A 21987-nucleotide genomic window follows, 5' to 3' on the forward strand; every position below is an offset into this window, starting at 1 on the left:
AAATCTCTTCAAATAATGTGTATATCCATCCATATGCTAATATTAAAGTTTGTAAAACTTAGTACCTACTCGTTTTGTACTGGCATTGTCATTTTAGTTTAATTATAATTAATAACGTCTTATTTTCTTTTATTTTAATATTTCTTTCTAAGGTGTATCTATATTAATATCTACACTTGACATAAGTGACGTCAAAATGGCTCACCCCTGCCGAGCTCTGCTACTTACTTGTGCTGTTAATTCTATTGCTAATTAAGATTGCAGACGGCAACTATTGGAGCCATGTCAATCACGTTCACATTTACGTCACCATACCTTCAAGAAGCTGGCTGGTGGGCAGTCGAAGAGAGACCTTCAGAGAGGAGGCGTAGGTGGAGTCGATGTACCAACGCGGGTCGCGCTGCTCACCCAGCCTATCGTCGCTGCCTCTGCAATGGAAAACAACACATTAAAGCATATAACATAAATATACGATCCACTAGTCTGTGAACCAAATTACAATTTTCAAAACAAAGAACAGTAAAAAAATACTGCCTTCAAAGAGTTATAGGTAAGCCTCAGAGATGTAGGTATGTAGTAGGTGTGAAATTTTTGGTTTACTTTACATTTTACATCATTGGATTCATAATGTATGTGTGGGAAAGCCTAGCCCAGGATGCTGCGTTGAGGGGCTTTTTGATGAAAACTCTCTGATACTGAGACAAGTGCCTACGCCAATTCTTGGGATTAGTTGCCACGCGGATCCCAGGTTTCCATGAGCGGTGGCACCCGACTGTGTGAAAAACCGAGATGACGAGAGGGAGATGATGATGTGATGAGTATCCTTCTCAAAGACTCCAGAATAATTATAAGAGTACGTATCCAGAGCTAGAGGTGTGCTTTAAATTTAACTTTAATGGTGAAGTTTCAAAATCTGTGACTTATAGAAATGTTGGATCTATAGACATATGTATTTCAAGTTTCAAATAGTTATAAGAACGAATATGCAATCGGGAAATAGGCGTGATTATATGTATGTATGTATGTATGCAATCGGATTTTTTTTTATTAAACATTCGCTAAAATATTACAAACTGTATTAATATTTCTATTTAAAGAATCTCAAGAATGAAGGAAACGTAACACAAAGCATAGAAAGTTCATAAAAACGTCGTTAAACGTAAACCTTGGGAAGGTGTTGATTGGAGCGACGGGCACGATAATAATAACATAAAAATGCGCGCGTCTGGGAATCGAACCTTGACCTTGTCCAACACACCAAGCATGCGTGTTTAACAGTAAGTACACTTTTTTAGGGTTTTGTACCTGAAGGGTCACATCCCATCATCATCATATGTATAAAATAAAACTTCATCGTCCATCCGTCTATTTGTCCTACTGACCATTCAAAACCTGTTGGTAAAAGTCTTATATGAGCGGTAAAAAACTTTTAGATACTTTTTTTGGTACTTTTTTTAGATCCTTATCATTGTATATCCGATCCAAAGCCGATGGTCCTGGGTTCGAATCCCAGTAAGGGCATTTATTTGTATGATGATACAGATATTTGTATTTGTATATTATATATATATCGTTGTCTGAGTACCCACAACACAAGCCTTCTTGAGCTTACTGTGGGACTTAGTCAATCTGTGTAAGAATGTCCTATAATATTTATTTATTTATATATGTTGTAGGTATGGGTTTTTATATAAACGATAACTGAGGTAACGTTCGGTATACTTGATATATTAGTATATTAATTGACTTTGTTCTCAATATTTTTATATTTTCTTAGTCATTTAGATCAGTCAAAGCAAATATACATGATTGCACCACAAAATAAAAGAAATCTAAAAACAGTAAAATAAATAAACAAAAATTGCATTAAACAAATATGAATAAGATTGTACTTACGCAGAAATTAGAGACATAAAATACAACGAAAATAGTTTAAATTGCCAAACAATAAGTTAAATATTGTTTATAGTGAGCAAGTATGCCAACTGAACTGCAAATCATTCACAAAACATGGCAAAAACAATGAAATCTCCCGCAGAAACGTCGCAAAAGAGGTTATGACAAACCAAAACAATAGCGTAAAAGCTTCCATTTGCAATACTCAAACTGAAACACAAACGGACAAGGCAATATTTACCGTGGATCCATATCGATCGTCGATTTATCTATTCATGAAATAATTCGCGAACGATATTCAAAATAAAAACTACATGTTTCGACCGTACATATGTCAAACTGGACTATTTTGGGATAGCCAAGTTCACGTTGGTTAGGCGGGAACATAAATATAATCTAAAGTTCTAAACACAGCGGATATTATGTCTGAAGAAATTTTTCAGCAGAAGTCTGTACGAACCCTTAAGTGCTTTCCACTCTCTCACAAAGATGGCGCTTGTGGGCTAACGATCTTGGTCGAGTAGTTTGACTGTTCGACAATAGATAGCGCGACGTTGCGGAAAGCTCTGAAGATAAAGCTCTTGTGAGCTTTTTATCAATTTAGGTTTTGCCGCTAGATGGTGCATAACAACAAATTTAATAATACGTTTCGTTTTTATAGTAAACATAATATATGAAAAGTAGTAGCAACGATACAGCTATCGCTTGTAAATATTGAAAATAAGTAAATGTTGTAATTATTACCTTGAGACAAATATATTATATAGATTCAAGTTGTTTTGTACCAACATACTTACTTACCAAAATAACTTGCATCATATAATTTTAAATATATATTAAATATTAAGACATGTTTCACTCCCTACCGAGGAAAATCATCAGGAGCTTGCGTTCCTTTCCGCTCTTAATATATTTAATAAGTCTGACATGTCTGTGTCCCACGGAAGTTTTGTTATTCATAAAATATAGGTTTTTCTTACAATATCTGGCATATCGCTCTTATTGCACAATGTACATATTCTTATATTTAAATATCACGCTTTTAAAGCAGCTGATTGTACTAAAACAAAATGAAGTGCCGCCAACATGGCAAGCCTTACGACAATATGTCACTTCATACAAAGCGTAACAAACAGAATAATGGCCGACTAATGTTCTACAATGAGAATTGACAATGCTAATTGATTATTTTAACCAATGTGCGGACAGCCGGTAATTATTCAGTTAGACACATAGATCATAATTAATATGTTACCTGTTACAGTAGTGTTATTAGATTTGTGTGAAGTTTTGTACCTATAAGCATCTTAGAGGGTGTACTTATTGAAGTGAAAACTTCTTTAGCGGCGCTGGGCACTTTTTGGGGTGGGGAAAAAATGATAAACTCGAGACAGCGTAAGGCGATCACGTGACCGTAAGGTTTAGAATGGCCACTCATTTAGATGGCATTTACATCAATAAAGAAAAACTCAATGACATTACATGAAAATTTCTAATCTGGTACGGGTTGAAATACGAGGATCTCACATTTACATTCTAACTTTATATCACTCAATATAATTCAATAAAGCTACATCTTGATGAAATCGCTAATAAAAGTGAACTCTAGTACTGGTGAATAAAACTCAAAATATCATGACCAAATATATTTAGATGCGAGGTTTGCAAGGTAACTTTATAATTTCTATTCAAATTTTAAACAATTAACGCTACAAATTTGAATTTCTAATATTAAACAAGCTCACTGGCCAGCAATTTCGGAACTAAAGTTTTTGAATAGAAAGGAGGATGGATCAATTATACATAGTGCTGCAGACATTTTGGACTAGTCATTGAGTTTTCACTTTCTGTCGGCACTCCCGGAGTGCAACCCGTTGTTTTTTTGTACAAACAGCAACACTGATTAACTGTCCATCGGTGGCCCTTATGCCTTTTGCAATAAGGTTTACGAACTTTACCTACTGCCAGTTGACAGTGTGGGCGATGGTACTCGTACCAAATATCATTTGATATTTACCAGTCGCTTTTCGGTGAAGGAAAACATCGTGAGGAAACCGGACTAATCCCAATAAAGCTTAGTTTACCCTCTGGGTGGGAAGGACAGATGGCTGTCGCTGTCTTAAAAACTAGTGCCTACGCCAATTCTTGGGATTAGTTGCCAAGCGGATCCCAAGCTCCCATGACAAATTCCAAGAGATTCCTCCCGTGGTAAAATTTCAGGACAGCGCGAAGATGATGAAGCATCGTATAAAGGCTGTTTAATTTTAGGGTCAAAATTTTCTTTCATACATTCTCCCGCGTTCCGTACCTCAAAAACGGAACCCTAATAGGATCACTTGTGTGTCTGACTGTCCGTCTGTCACAGCCTATTTTCTCCGAAACTACTGAACCAATTAAGTTGAAATTTGGTACACATACTACTTACGTCTGTGTGTAAATAAATGAATTTTAAACATAGGGGGCACTTGTGGGGGCAAATTAGACAGTAAAAAACAAATTTTTTAAACTATATTGTGTTATATATCAAATGAAAGATCTTGAAATATTTTTTTTTATTAATTTTACGATAGCAAAATAGTTCTGAAGTAATTTAAGAAAATGACCAATCCCTCCCCTCCTTTATCCCGAAACTACTGGATCTAAAATTTTGAAAATAATTAAAAATGTGCAGTCAAGCGTGAGTCGGACTTAATTACTTAGTTTTTATCCGACCCTTACGGGTTTTTTAAAAGACATTTCGTTTGACATCAAATAATACATTGTTAAAAATTGTGTAATATACGGAACCCCTGGAACGCGAGTCCGACTCGCACTTGACCGGTTTTGCGTAATGGTACGGAACCCTTGCGCGTGTCCGACTCGCGATTGGCCGGTTTTTTCCTCTATTTGGTTTGTTTTAAGTATAAGCTGGAGCTATATATACATATAGGGTGCTAACAAATTAGTCACGGATATTTTTACAGCTGATAGTACTCGGTTCTCGGAGTACATATAGGTATGAAACATCATTTTTTTGTTATATTTTGGAGAAAACTAGGAAACAAATTTGCTACGATAAAACACCCTGTTAATAAGATAATTAAATGAGACCTCTTTAGACATTCTAGAACCTCTTTAAACTATCATTTCTCGCCGAATCATGACATTTAAGAAAAACAACTTTTGATGTGACATGACAGACAGTGTTAAAATAGGGGTGATTATGATTATTTTAAAAATTAAATATATTTTTTTTTGTTCGGTAAACGAAAACAAAAAATACAGTGAAAAAACAAAAACATTTAAAAAGTATATAACTAATGACAGGCACCTCATGTTTAATTACATTCCAATGAGAAAGAAACTCTCATTGTATGGGAAGGTAAAATTCGGCTTAGCTTGCTGCGGACTCTTAATACCTAACCAATAAGTAAATAAACAATTTAGCCTATATAGGTCCCACTGCTGGGCACAGGCCTCCTCTCAAGCACGAGAGGGTTTAGGCTATAGTCCCCACGTTGGCCCAATGCGGGTTGGGGACCTAACCAATATTAGATTTAATTTATTTTCAGTATGTTGCTACTTTACCGCACTAGTGCGATGATTAGCATAAACTATGTCGAAATTTTAAAGGGCCATATGTACCGTAAAACGTTGTATGATACATGTGCGAATAGGAAATTCGCAACTCGTGTTGATTTATAATAGAGATACACCGGATATCCGGTTCCTATCCGGTATCCGGCCTATGCGATCAATATTTTACTATACGGCCGGATACCAGATAGTGACCTACTATCCGGCCGGATGCCGGATAGCAACATGCTCTATTTCGGAGTAAACAAATTGGATTTAAGAAACAGACACATCATAATCGTACTTGTTTATTATTTTTAAACAATTTAAACATTCCACTGACTTTAACGCGCACTCATTTCGAACATAGAAATGAGTCCGCGCTAACGTTCACTAGGAAACAGGTCAAACCTGCAAAATGCGCACCTGAAAAACCGAAATGTAGGTATAGTTCCGCTGGCCAAATATTCGGCGGCCGGATACCGGATATTCGGCCGATGGTCAGGCCGAATATCCAGTATCCGGTATCCGGCCAAACAACTATCCGTTGCATCTCTAATTTATAACACTCCCCCGCCACTCGTTACGAATTTCCTATTTTTCTCACTTGTATCGTAATGTATATACAGTGAAACCTTGTTAAGTGGGACCTGAATAAGTGAGAAACCTCTATAGCTGGGACTCATTGTGTGGTCCCACAAAACAAAGAAGTAATAGAAGTGAAACGTACGTCTATGGCGTGTGGCAAGATTAAGGTTAGCTGCATTCACCTTCAGCACAGACTATTGACAGTTCAGTATGGCGCTTTTGACATGTCAGATGGTAAAACGATTCCAGTAAAAATTATAAATAATTACGAATATGCCGTGCTGCTCCATTTTGGAGTGTAAAAATCATAGCCGAATAAAAAATATTAGGTATGGAGGCATTTCATATCATCGGTAAGTATTATTTCAAGTAATATTTCAATATTTTTTGAATTTTCGGTTTCCGGAAGGATTTTTGGATTTAGTACAAAAATCAAATTTATGTAAATCAGATAAGGTTGATATCTACTTAGCGTAAAAGTCATGTACGGGTGCGCTATTCAGCCAAGTGCGAGGACCATATCAAAAAAGTTATCGATATCGATGTTCGTATAAATACACAGTTTGGTTTGTTTATGTTCATACAATAATGTTCTTATATAATAATTTGTTTTCGTTTTGCCTCTGGATGATTATATCGAAAAAGTCGTCGTTTATGCACATTTTATATTATGTAGGTACAAAATATGTTCTTACTTATTTATTCCTATTCCATGGATTATTTGATTTAAAGTTTTTCTGATAGTATTGTATACATATATATTTGTCAATTTTCTCTATTAAATACGAGTAGGTAAGGTGTCAGTTCTAAGCTGTCATATAATTTTACTGCTGGGTATTTGCTGGCCAGTCTAAAGCCCGCTCCACATCCACACTCTTGCACAAATCTTAAAGCGTTCTTCAAATTGGATGCGAATACGCACCAATGCTCCGGTAAAAAAGTTCACAGTGCTATCTCGCTCATACATATACATCAGAGCGGCATTTCTATCCGCATTATATTATTGTGATAACCGTATAAGTGCATTGTTTTTAATTAGCGTTTTTTAATAATTTTGCATAAGAGCTTATTGTTATAAGTGTGAATCATACTTAAGTTAATAAGTGTGTAGCGGCCTTAAATAGAATATAGATTATCTATGATACTTGCAATAATGGATCTGAATAAAACTCATGTTGATTAACAAGCTCTTGTCTTTAAATATAATATTCATACTTAAAACCTATGAACATTACATGGCGCTGCGGCATAGAAGACCAAATATTAGAAAACAAATGAAGATTTCAAGAAAAAAGTCATAACAAGAAAAATAGTAAGAATAAAAGAAGCGAGAAAATGGCGGAAGGAGCAGAGCATGGCGTTGTGGGACTAAAACCACCAGAAAAACTGAACAACAATGATTTTAAAAAATGGAAACAACGATTTGAGTTATATAGAAAAGCAAGCGGAGCTGACAAGAAAGATGATCAAGTACAGGTAGCATTATTGCTACACTGCATGGGCGAGGCTTGTATAGATATTTACAACACGCTCAATCTTGAAGAATCAGCTACATATGTTGAAGTTATTGCGGCGTTTGAGAATTATTTCATACCTCGAAAAAACCTAAGTGTAAATTCTCACATATTTTTCACTAGAAATCAACTTGAGGGTGAGAATTTCGACAATTACTTAACAGAATTGAAAAAGTTGGCCAAAGAATGTGACTTTGGTACACTAGAAGATAGAATAATAAAAGATAAGCTAGTATCAGGTGTCTTCAATAAGAAACTGACAGATAGATTACTCCGGGAACCTGATTTGACACTAACGAAAGCGATCAATATATGTAAAGCAGCTGAGCTAGCTAATGAACAAGTCAAACAAATACAAGGAAAAAGCTCAGTAGAAAAAACAGAGGTGCAGGTCATTAAGAAGAAACCAATAGCAAGAAAAGAGCAAGCAGCAACCAGTGGCAGTAAAGGTGGCGGTTCAAGCGGATCGACTTACCATCATCAAGGCCAGCAAGCGTCAGCCAGTAGCAGTAAAGGCAGTTCAAGTGGATCTACCTACCATCGTCAAGAAAGCAGACATCATGCGGAGTGCTACAGGTGTGGCTACAGTCATGAAAGGAATAAGTGTCCGGCGTATGGAAAAACTTGCAGCAAGTGCGGCAAGCTGGGACATTTTATTAAGAAGTGCAGATGGAATAAGATAGGTACAGTAAGAGTACAGTATTATGGTAGTACAAATCCTGAAGACCAAGGCACGAGTGACAGCGATTCACAAGAGATAGACATTTCAACGGTTAGCAATAAGAAAAGTAAAAGTAGTAGTTGGTATGAAAATGTCCATTTTGTGGAGCAGAATAAAGATTTCAAATTTAAGCTTGATAGTGGAGCTGCTTGTAATATAATACCCAGATCTTTATGCCACAAAATGAACATATTTCACTTTGAAAAATCAAATTGTCATTTGACTAATTATAGTGAAGAAAGTATTTCTACAGTTGGTGAACTTAACTTGAAGTGTAAAATATTAAACAAAGAATGTGTTATAAACTTCCAGGTATGTAAGAATGATTATGTGCCAGTATTAGGGTTGCCTACATTGGAAGAATTAGAATTAGTAGAAAGAAAAGTACAGGCTGTGACAGAAAAAATAGATATAAAAAATTATGAAGAGTTGTTTAAAGGGATTGGAAAAATAAAAAATTACGAATACAAAATAAAGTTGAAGGAGGGTGCAACAGGTAAAATAGAGTCTTGTAGACATGTGCCTTTTAAATTAATGTCAGATTTAAAAAAGGAGTTAAATAGTTTAGAAAGAAAAGGGATTATATCCAAAGTGCAGACACCCACCGAGTTTGTTAGTTCATTAGTAATGACTAGGAAGCCTGACAAATCATTGCGTATATGTTTAGACCCTCAGTATTTAAATACTCAAATACAGAGAGAACATATTCAAATCCCGACCCTAGAAGAGATAACAGCTAAATTGAAAGGTAGTAAATATTTCAGCACATTAGATGCCAATAAAGGATTTTTTCAAATAAGTTTGTCGGAAGACAGTCGAGAGTTGACAACATTTAACACCCCTTATGGGAGATATTTTTATAATAGATTGCCATTTGGGTTAGCGTCAAGTCCAGAAGTGTTTCAAAGAGTGTTCAGTAGTATTTTAGGTAGCATTCCAAATGTAGAAATTTACATAGATGACATACTAATTCATGCACAGACAGAGAGTGAACATGACCAAATTTTAAAGCAAGTGTTTGAAAAAGCAAAAGAGTATGGAATAAAGTTTAACAGAGCAAAGTGTCAATTCAAAAAACAAGAGGTAAAGTATTTAGGGCATGTTCTCACAACAGAAGGAATGAAAGTAGATAGTGACAGAATTAAAGCTATTACAGAAATGAAAGAACCTAGTACTCATAAAGAATTGTTGCGTTTTTTGGGCATGATTAATTATGTGTCAAAATTCATACCCAATGTGTCCGAGGTGACAGCACCTTTGAGACAATTAAATAAAAAAGATGTACCATTTATTTGGACAGACTCACAACAAAAGGCTTATGATAGACTGAAAGAACTGATATGTAAACCACCAGTGTTAGCATATTTTGAAATAGATAGCCTTATAACTTTGAGTGTAGATGCGTCAAAAGATGGATTAGGCTGCGTGATTTTACAGAATAATAAACCAGTAGCTTATGGATCTAGGGCATTGACACCGACTGAACAAATGTACAGTCAGATTGAAAAAGAAAGCTTGGCAATTTTATTTGCATGTACTAAGTTTCATCAGTATGTATATGGGCAAGAGTTTATTGTAGAGTCAGATCACAAGCCCTTAGTTTCAATTTTTGCCAAACCGCTTAATAAATGCCCAGCTAGATTACATAAAATGAAAATGGCATTACAACCATATAGTTTCCAGGTAGTATATAAACCGGGTAAAGAATTGCTAGTAGCGGACCACTTGAGTAGGTCATATTTAAATGACACTACACCAACATATGAAACAGATTTAGAGGCTCATGTTGCTATGGTAGTGCAGAGTGTAAGAATAACAGATAGGAAATTACAGGAAATGACAGATGAGACAAGACAGGACAGAGAGTTACAGTGTGTTGTAAAATATATATTAAATGGATGGCCCAATAGTAAGAATGACATTGAGAATGAGGCTAAAATATACTATAGTTACAGAGATGAGTTGACAGAATATAAGGGACTGATTTGCAAAGGAAGTCAGATAGTAATACCTAAAAGTAAAAGACCTGAAATTTTGCAGAAAATTCATTATGCACACTTAGGAATTGACAAATGTAAAGCTTTAGCTAGGAAAACAGTATTTTGGCCTAATATGTCAAAAGAAATAGAGGATCTTGTTCAAAATTGTGATGCTTGTAAAAGTTTTCAGAAAAATAATAGGAAAGAACCATTAATAAATAAGGAAATCCCTGATAATGCATGGCAAATATTGGCAACAGATATATTTTTTCTCTATGGAGAACCTTATTTGTTAGTGGTGGACTCATACAGTAAGTTTGTTGAGATTGGTAAATTGCAGGATATGAACACTACTACCTTGATAAATTGTTTAAAATCAATATTGGCTAGACATGGAGTATGTGACATATTGTATTCAGACTCAGGCTCTCAATTTACCAGCCATGAATTTAAGAAATTTGCCAATGATTGGACATTTGAGCATATAATTATTAGTCCAAAGCACCATCAAGGAAATGGATTAGCTGAACGTTATATACAATCTGTAAAGCATATGCTGAAAAAGATGATATACACTAATAGAGACATAAATTTAGGATTGCTCATGTATAGAAATACTCCAGTACATTCCAACTTAACTCCTAGTGAGTTATTATACAAAAGAAAAGTAAAGACAATAATACCTTGTGTAACTGGAAATGATTGTAGAAATGATTTTAATTATAAAAATTCATTGACTGAAAATCAGCAAAAACAAAAGATGTATTATGATCTGAAAACCTTACCACAGTTGGAAGTAGGAGATAAAGTAAAAATACAAAATGAAAGTAACATCAAGCCCTTACAGAGTGGCATAGTGGTAGGAAAGGCTCCAGGTCCCAGATCATATCATGTAAAAAATGAAGATGGAAATATTATAAAAAGGAATAGGTATATGTTAATAAAGGGTGGGACTTATAAAGAAAACAAATTGGACTATGATGACATTGTAATAAATAATGATAGGATACCAGATTTGCCTAATGATGTAGATATGGCTCATGGTTCAGGAAATGTGTCCAGGTCCAGTTCTTTTAATGATGTTATGCCTATGCCTAGTACTTTCTCAAGGTCTGGTAGACAAATCAAAAGACCAGTTTACCTTAAGGACTATCAATTAGAATAATGTTTTTGAATTTAACATGTGGCATCCTTTCTAAGTGTTTATGAAAATAATGTTTAATGATTAATGTAACTTTTTTGTTTATGGAAAGGAAAGGATGTTATAAGTGTGAATCATACTTAAGTTAATAAGTGTGTAGCGGCCTTAAATAGAATATAGATTATCTATGATACTTGCAATAATGGATCTGAATAAAACTCATGTTGATTAACAAGCTCTTGTCTTTAAATATAATATTCATACTTAAAACCTATGAACATTACACTTATATCGGAGATTCATATTGATGGATGACACAAGATTATTGCTTTGTTATGCCTTAACATAATAACGTGCTAGTTAATAAGTATTGTGAACACTTATTAACTACACTTACACTTACTTGCGTATTTTTACGCACGCATCTAGTGAGAATATTAATTGCAGGTAAAAAATACGCAACTTGCGTATTTTTCACGCACGCACACACGCATCGCGGTGGGAGGATAAGAAATTTGATTTAATAAAAAAAACTATAAGTACACAACGGGTTAGCATTAATTGGCTAGCAGGTTATTATTTCGCGCCATTACAAAGCAATATTGTTGTGGGGTGTGCTAAAGAGTAACAGTTTTTATTATATACCTACTCGCTTACAGTTATATGTGTGGTTGGTGGCGTGATTACTTTCAATACGAGATTTTATTATTAAAAAGTAAGTACCCTAGGTACCTACCTAATCGTCGAAAATATAGTAATACATATGTATTAAAAAACTGAATAGTTTACATGTACATCGATCATTAATAAGCGTTTATCGATATCACACCGAATCATGCACATCCCTATCGCATGTGTCAACCTCATAGTCGAATATTTTATCCTATCGCATTCACTCTTGGAAAAGCCATGCAAGTGTAAAAGGGATAGAGCATAAATGACAATTTGTCAATGATTTGTGCATTTTAACAAAAAATAAAAATCGTAGTGCAATTTCGACATAATTTTCTGGACTGTAAAGTTCAAATTACTGTGATGGGCAAGGGCTCATAATCCCTTTCGAAATAAGAAAATATGGCCAATTTTTGTGACAGCGTTTTGGCGACATAGGTTCTCATACTAATCCAGGCACATGCCGTTTCCCGTCAGAGCGCGGCGCGCTCATTCTTTCTTCCGTGTGTGGTCCCGACACTTTAGCACTGAATTACCTCTGTTAGTGAGATAAAACGAACCTCTATAACTGGGATTAGTTGTTGTGATTTTATAGACACATTTACCTCTATAATTGAGACAGAGAGAGTATTTTACCTCTTTTTCTGAGACTATATTTATAAGATTATATTTTCCTAATTTGTTTTTTAGAATTTTAAACGAATTACCTCTGTATCTGAGATAACGTCAATCTATGACCTCTCTAACTTGGACTTTATTGATCTATTTCCGTATTTTTCCTAAATCTTAGTCTATCCACAAATCCCGCATTTGCTTAATTGTGTCTAAACGACTTCAAGTTTCATTTAGTTACTTTATGTAGTTAAAACTATCGAAACGAAAGCTGAAATCTGGATAAGTAACAAGAATAAACAAATTTTCATTTAATTAATTTCTAAGACTCATTGCGTCTTCCGTCCGTATCAAATTTAATTGAAAAAATCTATTCTTTGGAAAGTCATTCAAAATAAATTCAAAGAAATATTTAAATAGACTTAAATAATATTCAGGGACAAGGATTATTTTACCTAAACATTTAAAGATAATTACAAAATACCTTATTAACCACTTCTATAACTGAGATATATCCTCTATTCTCACCTCTATTAATGGGACCCTCTGTAAATGAGACAGAAATTTATTTGTACCTGGCTAACTGGGAGCCTGGGTAAGTGGAAAACCTCTTTAAGTGAGACAAATTTGCTCGTCCCTTGAGATCCCACTTATCCAGGTTTCACTGTACTAATAATTCACCAATACTACTTCATAATATTTAAAACTTCCGCGATTTGAACACTACTTCATTACAATCAATAAGCGTCCCTACTGGTATTTATAAGGACGCGTTCAAAAATTTGTAAATGTTCCAGTATTACCAGAAGGAGTTAATAAGCAAGTTATAAGCACAATTTAGGTACACTACGTCGACACATCGATAGCGACATCTAACTGACGCGCAGAGCCATCTATCGGAGAATGTTGTTAGTACTAAAAATTATTTTTCTTATACACGCTAATTATACGGTAGATATATTATAATGAAATGTTTAATAGGTATTAGCTAGTAAGTTAAATATTGTGTGCCCTAACAGGGTGTCATGAATTGGCCAACTTAAATGTAACATTTTATTATGTAATTTATGTTCATGACTATGCAATAAATGAAATATGAAATAGGTATATTACCATGGATGCAATAAATAAATGATTATGATTATTATGAATTGATTATCGGCTCGATTCGGGAAATGAATTAGAGATTAACTAGATACGAATGGGGCTGTACATAAATTACGTCATCGATTTTTGACCCCCCCTCCCTAAAATCATACAGAAATCTTGCTTCGAATGACCCCGTTTCCTCCTACGTCATGCTACCATCATCCGATGACCAGACCCCCCCCCCCCCCTAATTTGAAATGACGTAATTTATGAATAGCTCCTATATAGTAAAGATATGTGACGTTCCACGGCAAAAGGTATCTTATGGCGGCTGGCACCGCGATCCGGGAAATAAATTAGAGATTCACTAGATATGAAATAAGTAGTAAAGATATCTTTACTATATCGTATCTAGGTAATCTCAAATTCATTTCCCAAATTGCGCCGTATATTGGTAGATGGTTAATTGTATTTTATAGTCACAGTAAATTTACTGCCATCTCGACACAGGATTTTATTTTAGTTTTACTAAAAACCGGGCAAGTGCGAGTCGGACTCGCGCACGAAGGGTTCCGTACCATAATGCAAAAAAGAACAAAAAAAGCAAAAAAAAAAACGGTCACCCATCCAAGTACTGACCACTCTCGACGTTGCTTAACTTTGGTCAAAAATCACGTTTGTTGTATGGGAGCCCCATTTAAATCTTTATTTTATTCTGTTTTTAGTATTTGTTGTTATAGCGGCAACAGAAATACATCATCTGTGAAAATTTCAACTGTCTAGCTATCACGGTTTGTGAGATACAGCCTGGTGACAGACGGACGGACGGACGGACGGACGGACAGCGAAGTCTTAGTAATAGGGTCTTAGTAAAAATGAAAATGTATAAAAATATCAAAAAATGTAGATATATATACTTTTTAGGGTTCCGTACCCAAAGGGTAAAACGAGACCCTATTAAAGACTCCGCTGTCCGTCCGTCCGTCTGTCACCAGGCTGTATCTCACGAACCGTGATAGCTAGACAGTTGAAATTTTCACAGAGGATGTATTTCTGTTGCCGCTATAACAACAAATACTAAAAAGTACGGAACCCTCGGTAGGCGAGTCCGACTTGCACTTGTCCGGTTTTTTTACTTTTATTTACTATTTTTAGAACGCCATATGACTTTGACAGATTTATTCACTGATATGTGTTAAAATTGTTAAATATCAAACGGTGCGGTGTCGCCATCCGGTGATTTTACGAGGCACGTTATTAGGGTTCCATTCCCAGCAGTGGCGCTAGTGTGCACGTTGATGGGCTCTTGAACTTTCGAGGGCAGAAAAGACAAATAAAATCACTAAAATATAGTCTGTGTACAATCCGTATAAATTGACAAAATTAAATCCTTGTTTTAAATCAAAATAAAATATTTATGTAACCAATATAATGTTTAAAACGATCTACTAATTGCCAATGTAACGAATGTAAGCAATTATGTAGAAAGCGAACACTAAGAGGGCGTGTTAGGTTACGCTCATGTGACAATAGATCAAAGCAGGTATTTCTTTCCGAACCACTTATCACCTTAACCTGATTATTTAAAAATAAACTTTATTGTTTGAAGGTTAAGATCGAGATTAAAAGAAGAGTTCTAATGCAGATGGTTAAGAGTAACGTGGGCGCAGCGCCAGTTGTTATTTTCATTGTTTTAGCGAAACAAGCCTGCAGGCTAACCAGCGCGCTTAGCGTAAGGGCCTTAAGCGATCTCCGTGCATTTTCGAGCTGAGGGAGGTAGGTACTTATAAAACCTGTGCTTAAAGGAGAATGGGCAATTTGTCCCATGGATGTATACTATTGAGACATACCTCGTTTGAAAGGGCTTACACATAGCATTAATTTGTTGTTTGGCACCAACTTTGGATAACGTGCAGGGACTGAGCTATTTAAAAAAAAGTGTAAACTGGTTTTTTAGAGCATACTTGTTACGTAGCTAGTTGTTAGGTGTTTGTTTCAGGTCAGTTCACTGCTGTTGAATAGGTAGGTACAGAGATCTACCGCGAACACCGAAATTCACAAATTGCGGGCACCTTGCTCTGTTACTCCAATTACGCCTTAATTGAAGAAAAAGAGAAAGATGCCCGCAAAGAGAAAGATACTCTGCTCGGATGTGCCGTTGGAAAGTTTCAAGAATCTCAAAATTTCTTCATGGATAAAATTCGGTTTATCATTTTCTTATCATTGAGGATTGAAAATTTTCCATTTCCAAAATTACAATTTCTTAATTTACTATGAAAATTTATTTTTGTTAAATACCTTTTTGGAAACTTTTTGGAAAAACTTTTTCTGCTATTTGGACATCTGTAATCCGAGTTCCCCGGTATCATCATCGTTAGTATCATGTATTGACAGACTGGTCAGCATCAGTGCGGACGTGTTTGTATTCTATGAGAGTTATTAAATTAAATAAAAATAGTACTTGCGTTTAAATGTAATGTCGTCGCGATGTGGTGGCTGTGACGACCTAATTTATGATATTTCCTATATGGAATGTTCAAAGGAAGCATGTAAAAGACTGTTTCATCTTAAGTGTTTGGCGTTGTCGACGGAGACGTTTGAAACGTTCACGGACGAGTACAAGAACCAGTGGTTGTGCCCAGGATGTGCCTGCTCGAGGCCGAAGCGCGACGATACACCGGTAAGAGGAAAAATCATGGACCAGACCTTCACTCCTACGAGTAATGTTAATACTATACGCGGCAATCGTCATCAGATGGATGTTTCTTTGAATGAAAATGATTCTAAAATATTAGATGCACTTAGTGGCTTCCGGACCGAGATTTTGATTCGGTTGGATAATCAAGTGGAAGCATTTAAACAGTTAGAGAATCTGTTTATTAAAAATCAATCGGAGTTGAAAGAATTACGCGAGCAAATGAAGGTAGCGCAAGAAAAAATAAGTAACGTTAGCGAACTAGAAGACCAAGTAAAAAAATTGAAAAAAAGAAATGAACAACTGGAGGCTTGCATTAGTGGCATGGAAATTAAAGGAAAAAGTCAAACTTTATCTCCTAGTGCACAAACACCAATACAATCGTATGCAAAGGTGACCACACAGAATCTACCCGCGGTGTCAGAAAAATTGCGCCCAAACAACTCACCAGCGGCAGGTACCAAACTTCCCATTACGTCATCACAACAAAGTGGGGCCACTAAACAAGATAGTTCACGCGCGGATATAAAGCAGCCAGCGGGCAACACTACTTTGGTAGATTTATCAAGTATAAATAATACCGAGAAAATTATGGAAAATATCGAAAGTAATGAAGGTGAATGGGAAGAAGCAAAGAGGAAAAAAAGGAGAAGTAGGTTCCCTAATAACGAAGTAAAAATAGGTGCCAAATCGAACGCGGGAGATATTCAAGGTGCAGAACGTAAAAAATATCTGCATGTATGGCGGTTAAAAAAAGGAGTAACGGTAGAAAAACTAGAAACATACGTCAAAGAAATATGTGGAAATGATTGTGTAGTAAAGGTGGAGCAAATAAAACATAAAACGGAAAGAGACTATGCATCTTTCATAATAAGTGTTCCAGAAAGTTATTACGATCAATTGTGTGACCCGACTGTTTGGCCCACTGGCGTCGAGTTCAGCGAGTGGGTGTGGTTTCGAAAACCCAGAGACCCTAAATATATCCCAAAATCAAACATTTGAGGTATATTACCAAAACGTGCGAGGACTTCGAACAAAGTTGGAAATTTTTTATTTAGGATTGGCGTCCTCAAGTGCAGATTTGTTTGCAATTACAGAATCAGGATGCAATCAGTCTATTACCGATGGTGAAATAATACCGCGGGGCTATAACATTGTCAGATGTGACCGCACAGATGGACGAAAACAAGGCGGCGTGTTTCTCGTGGCCCCACCGCGCATCGGGCTAAGGAGCGTGCAGTTGCCGGGTGACGTCACCGTGAGCGATAAGGTGTTCGAACTCGTCTGTGCGAATGTGTACAAGCGGGATAAGTTGTTGTTTTTGTGTTGCGTTGTTTACATACCGCCCAATAGTAAAGAATGCGATTATTTGTTTTTATTTAGGATTATAGAACAATTATGTGTTTCGCATAGCCGAGTAGTGGTGGTAGGAGATTTCAACTTACATTCTTGTACTACCTATGTTAGCGATTATTTTGAATTTTTTCAGACTTATTGTGGATTCAATCAGAGAAACAAAATAGAAAATTGTAACAATAGACATTTAGACCTTGTTTTAACATCATTGGGGGAGAATGTTACCGTACGCGCAGCGTCGGAGGTGCTGGTGCCGGTTGACGCATACCATCCGCCGCTTGAGGTGTCGGTGTCGGTGCCGCGGGGCGGGGCGCGGGGGCGCGGGGGCGCGAGCCGCTCCGACGCTGATGCCGACGGTCAGGCGCAACACAGGTGGAACTTTGCTAAGGCAGACTATCCGCAGTTATACGCGTCACTATCGTCCATTGACTGGACTCCGCTATATAATTTTAATACTGTAGAAGAATGTATGCGTTATTTTTACGAAATTATCAACAGCGTTATAACCGAATATGTGCCTAAAAAAACGCAAAGGCCTTGTTCTTTTAGATACACTTATCCTGATTGGTATAGCGCTGATGTTATTCGTGAAATAAAGTCTAAAGCGGCCCTTCATAAAAAATATAAAGTTGAAAAATCCTCTGAAACTTATAACGCGTTTGCAAAGTGTAGGGCACGGGTAAAATATTTGATTAAAATGGCTTACGTACAATATCAGGAACGGGTCCAAGCTCATCTGAAGGAGGACCCAAGGGCTTTTTGGAACTATGTGAAGTCTAAGACCACGCATGGTAGCACTCAGAAGATTTTTAAGGACGGAATGGCTCTCCACGAGAACGAGTGTGCTAAAGAATTTGCAGAGTTCTTTCAATCTGTGTATAGCACCGTTCCAGCGGAGCTGGACGTGAACGCAGCCGTCGCGGAGGCAGAATGCGTGTCAAGCTCCTTGCGAATACACTTTGAAATGCTGCATTTGGCTGATGTGATGAGAGCTCTGAAGAACCTTAAACCAAAGCGCTCGGCCGGACCTGATGGCATCCCGGCTTTTTTATTTAGAGACTGCCGGTTTGTGTTAAGTCAACCGCTTCTACATATTTATAACACTTGTTTGCGCGATGAAGTGTTCCCAGAGTTATGGAAAACAACTCGTGTAGTCCCGGTTCCTAAAGGGGGAGGTGGCACGGGGGTTGATGGATATAGGCCGGTTGCAGTGTTGTCCACGCCCGCAAAAGCTTTTGAGTCAGCGCTACAAAATATGATTTATAAACAGATACAGAGCCAGCTTTCGGACGCGCAACACGGGTTTCGGCCGGGTTGTAGTACAACTACTAACTTGCTCAGCTACGTGTCCCAGATTATGCCAGTGGTGGACAGTGGGGGCCAGGTTGACGCCGCCTATTTTGATTTTAAAAAAGCGTTCGACGTCGTCGATAATGACATCCTGCTAAGAAAGTTGGCTGGCGTAGGCTTGACTCCTCACTTATTGAAATTCTTTGCGAGTTACATGACTGACAGGCGGCAGTATGTGGAGTACGCCGGACACAGGTCGGATCCTTATGTTGTGAGGTCTGGAGTAAGTCAAGGAAGCAACCTTGGTCCTTTAGAATTTATTATAATGGTAAATGACTTGCCCCAGATTATCAGACATGCAGGATGCTTACTGTTTGCGGATGATTTAAAGTTATTTTTACCCATAAATAGTGCTGCAGATTGCGTCAAATTCCAGAGCGATATAGACAGGGTCGTTTTATGGAGTGAAAGTAACAAGTTATATTTTAACTCATCCAAGTGCGTGACTATTACTTTTTCTCGTGCGCACACCCCTATCTATCACGACTACTATATCCAAGCCGAAAATTTAAAAAAAGTGACAGAGGTTAAAGATTTAGGTTTAAAATTTACATCTGATTTGAGATTTCGGGATCATATTAAAAATATTTGTAAAAAAGCTTACAGGATGCTTGGTTTTGTACTGCGTCGGTCTCACAGCTTTACGAACATTGGAGCAGTTGCGGCTTTATATAATGCTCTCGTCCGCAGCAATCTCGAATGTAATGCAGTAATCTGGGCTCCGCATGAGGCGAAATACCAGTTAATGATCGAACGTATACAAAATAAATTTATTCGTTTTCTGTATTTACGACAATATGGAGTATATCCTTTTTACCCTCTTAGAGTGACATTCCATTTCCAACTGCAGCTGCAATACTGTTCATTTTACTATGGAAACGCGTCGCTGTCATTGTCAATTTCCATAGTAAAATGAACAGTATTGCAGCTGCAGTTGGAAATGGAATGTCACTCTTATGTATCCCACGTTGTTTGTCCTGGGCATGGTGGGATACAACGAGTTGCTGGTGCGCAGAGAGCTGTGGCTGGCGACATACTTGTTCCGATTGCTGCGGGGGAAAGCCTACAACAGTGTTGTGTTGAGCTGTGTGAGCCTGTACGTGCCCGACAGGTACGTGTGGCGGCGGCTCCGGCCGCGGCTGCTGGCCGAGCGGCGCGGGCGCACCAACCTGCTCGGGAAGGCGCCGCTGACGCGCGCGGTGCGGACCCTTAACCTAGTCGCCGAGAACATTGATTTGTTTTGGTGTTCTCTGACTGAATTCACTAAGTCCACATTGTTCATATTATGTTATATGCGACATAACATCAATTAGAGATATACATATGTTAGATAGATATATAATTATATATGTTAATAGTTGCACTATTGTCTTAGGTTTAGCACCTGTAAAGATAGTTGTAAGTGTGGAAATAAATAAATAAAAAAAAAAAAAAAAAATTATCACGCTGATAGCGACCCCGCGGTGCTCCCCTATAATGCGGTTTTAGACGGTCCTACCACTGGTTAGTCCGTCATGCCTCCTGGTTCTTCCACAACGTCAAAGATAAGATAAAGATAAAAAATAGTTTATTCAAGTAGGCATATTACAGTCGCCATCAGATATATTGGAGCGGCCAAGGTGTTCACAAATATTTGAACACGCCCCTATTGTCAGAGCGTTAGAGTGCGTGTTCAGATATTGTGAACACCTTGGCCGCTCCAATATATCTGATGGCGACTGTACAATGCGCTTATGAACGTCAAATAAACCTAAACCGGCTCCAGCCGTACATTCCAAAAAAAAACAATAATTCATAGTCTCGTTGAGAGACTTGAGCGATCGGAATAGCAGCAGAACAGCTGTCGGCGCGCGCGCAGTCATTGTATCACATTGATTCACGAATCCGAATGTTTTCTGAGAACATTTTTATGGCCAGCGGAAAATACAACGATATATTGACTTACGGCTCGATTCGGAAAATGAATTAGATTTCTACTAGACTTCAACAAGTTACGATATGGATAATTTAAAGATATTTGTAAGATAGATATGTCGAATTTGACGTTTCCGCGATTCTGGAGGTGCTCTTGAACGATTTCAACAAGTTATGACTTAGATATCCAAGTCACATCTAGTCGATATCTATTGTAGATCTAGTTTATCTCTAAATCATCTCTAGATCTTGTGATTATCTCGAAATCCGAATAGGCCTGTTAGTAACGCCAAAACATGTATTTCTAGATTCAGACGCGTAATATGATTGGGTCAAAAGCATTCGGGAAAACCGGCGACTTTTCTGTGGACATTACAAAAGTTGACAATTTAGATAAAAATTTCTAAGATTTTCACCAGGAATAAGTGCGTTGCTGAGATGGGAATACGCATACGAATAGATTTCTTGAAGACTTGAAAGTGGTAGGTATTGGTCCGGAAATACCGCAATCGATATGTGACACCCCTGTTTGTACAGTCAAGTGTGGTCAAAAATATGGGTGCACTGATTATACTCAAAAATATGTCTCATAGCTCTTATATCAGCGAATTAAGAACTATGGGAACATATTTTTGAGTAAGTATGCACCCATATTTTTACACTAAACTGTACACTTTCGTAATCTACGGAAACCGCTTAACATCAAGCATATTGAGCGAATAATAGACATTGAAGTCATACTGACCTAACTGACCCATTTGGATAACCATCTTGTGTGCTGACAAGTATGCGCATATGATACCAATAAAATGCAATTGAAATTACACCACATAACAGAATGGATGACATTTCAGCGAGTTGAACGAACTTTAATAGCTTGCAATAGGTAGTGTTAGTAACAATAT

The 21987-nt window shown here is 37.0% G+C and overlaps 1 protein-coding gene across 5 annotated transcripts in view; it reads right to left on the reverse strand.

Annotated features, from left to right (window-relative positions):
• LOC134675590 (filamin-A) overlaps positions 1-21987 on the reverse strand; it is a 104380-nt gene that overhangs the window by 63978 nt on the left and 18415 nt on the right. For 3 of the 5 annotated variants that reach the window (XM_063533894.1, XM_063533893.1, XM_063533892.1), the window contains exons 1-2: positions 2138-2281; positions 316-428 (exon numbers count right to left, since the gene is read on the reverse strand). In XM_063533894.1, the coding sequence (XP_063389964.1) occupies positions 316-428; positions 2138-2148 (124 nt within the window). In that variant the 5' untranslated portion in view covers positions 2149-2281. Of the gene's footprint in view, positions 1-315; positions 429-2137; positions 2282-21987 lie in introns of those variants that run through there. The other 2 variants (XM_063533896.1, XM_063533895.1) reach the window with 1 other exon arrangement.

The sequence above is a fragment of the Cydia fagiglandana genome, chromosome 22 (genome assembly GCF_963556715.1).
Source record: "Cydia fagiglandana chromosome 22, ilCydFagi1.1, whole genome shotgun sequence".
NCBI classification, from domain to species: domain Eukaryota; kingdom Metazoa; phylum Arthropoda; class Insecta; order Lepidoptera; family Tortricidae; genus Cydia; species Cydia fagiglandana.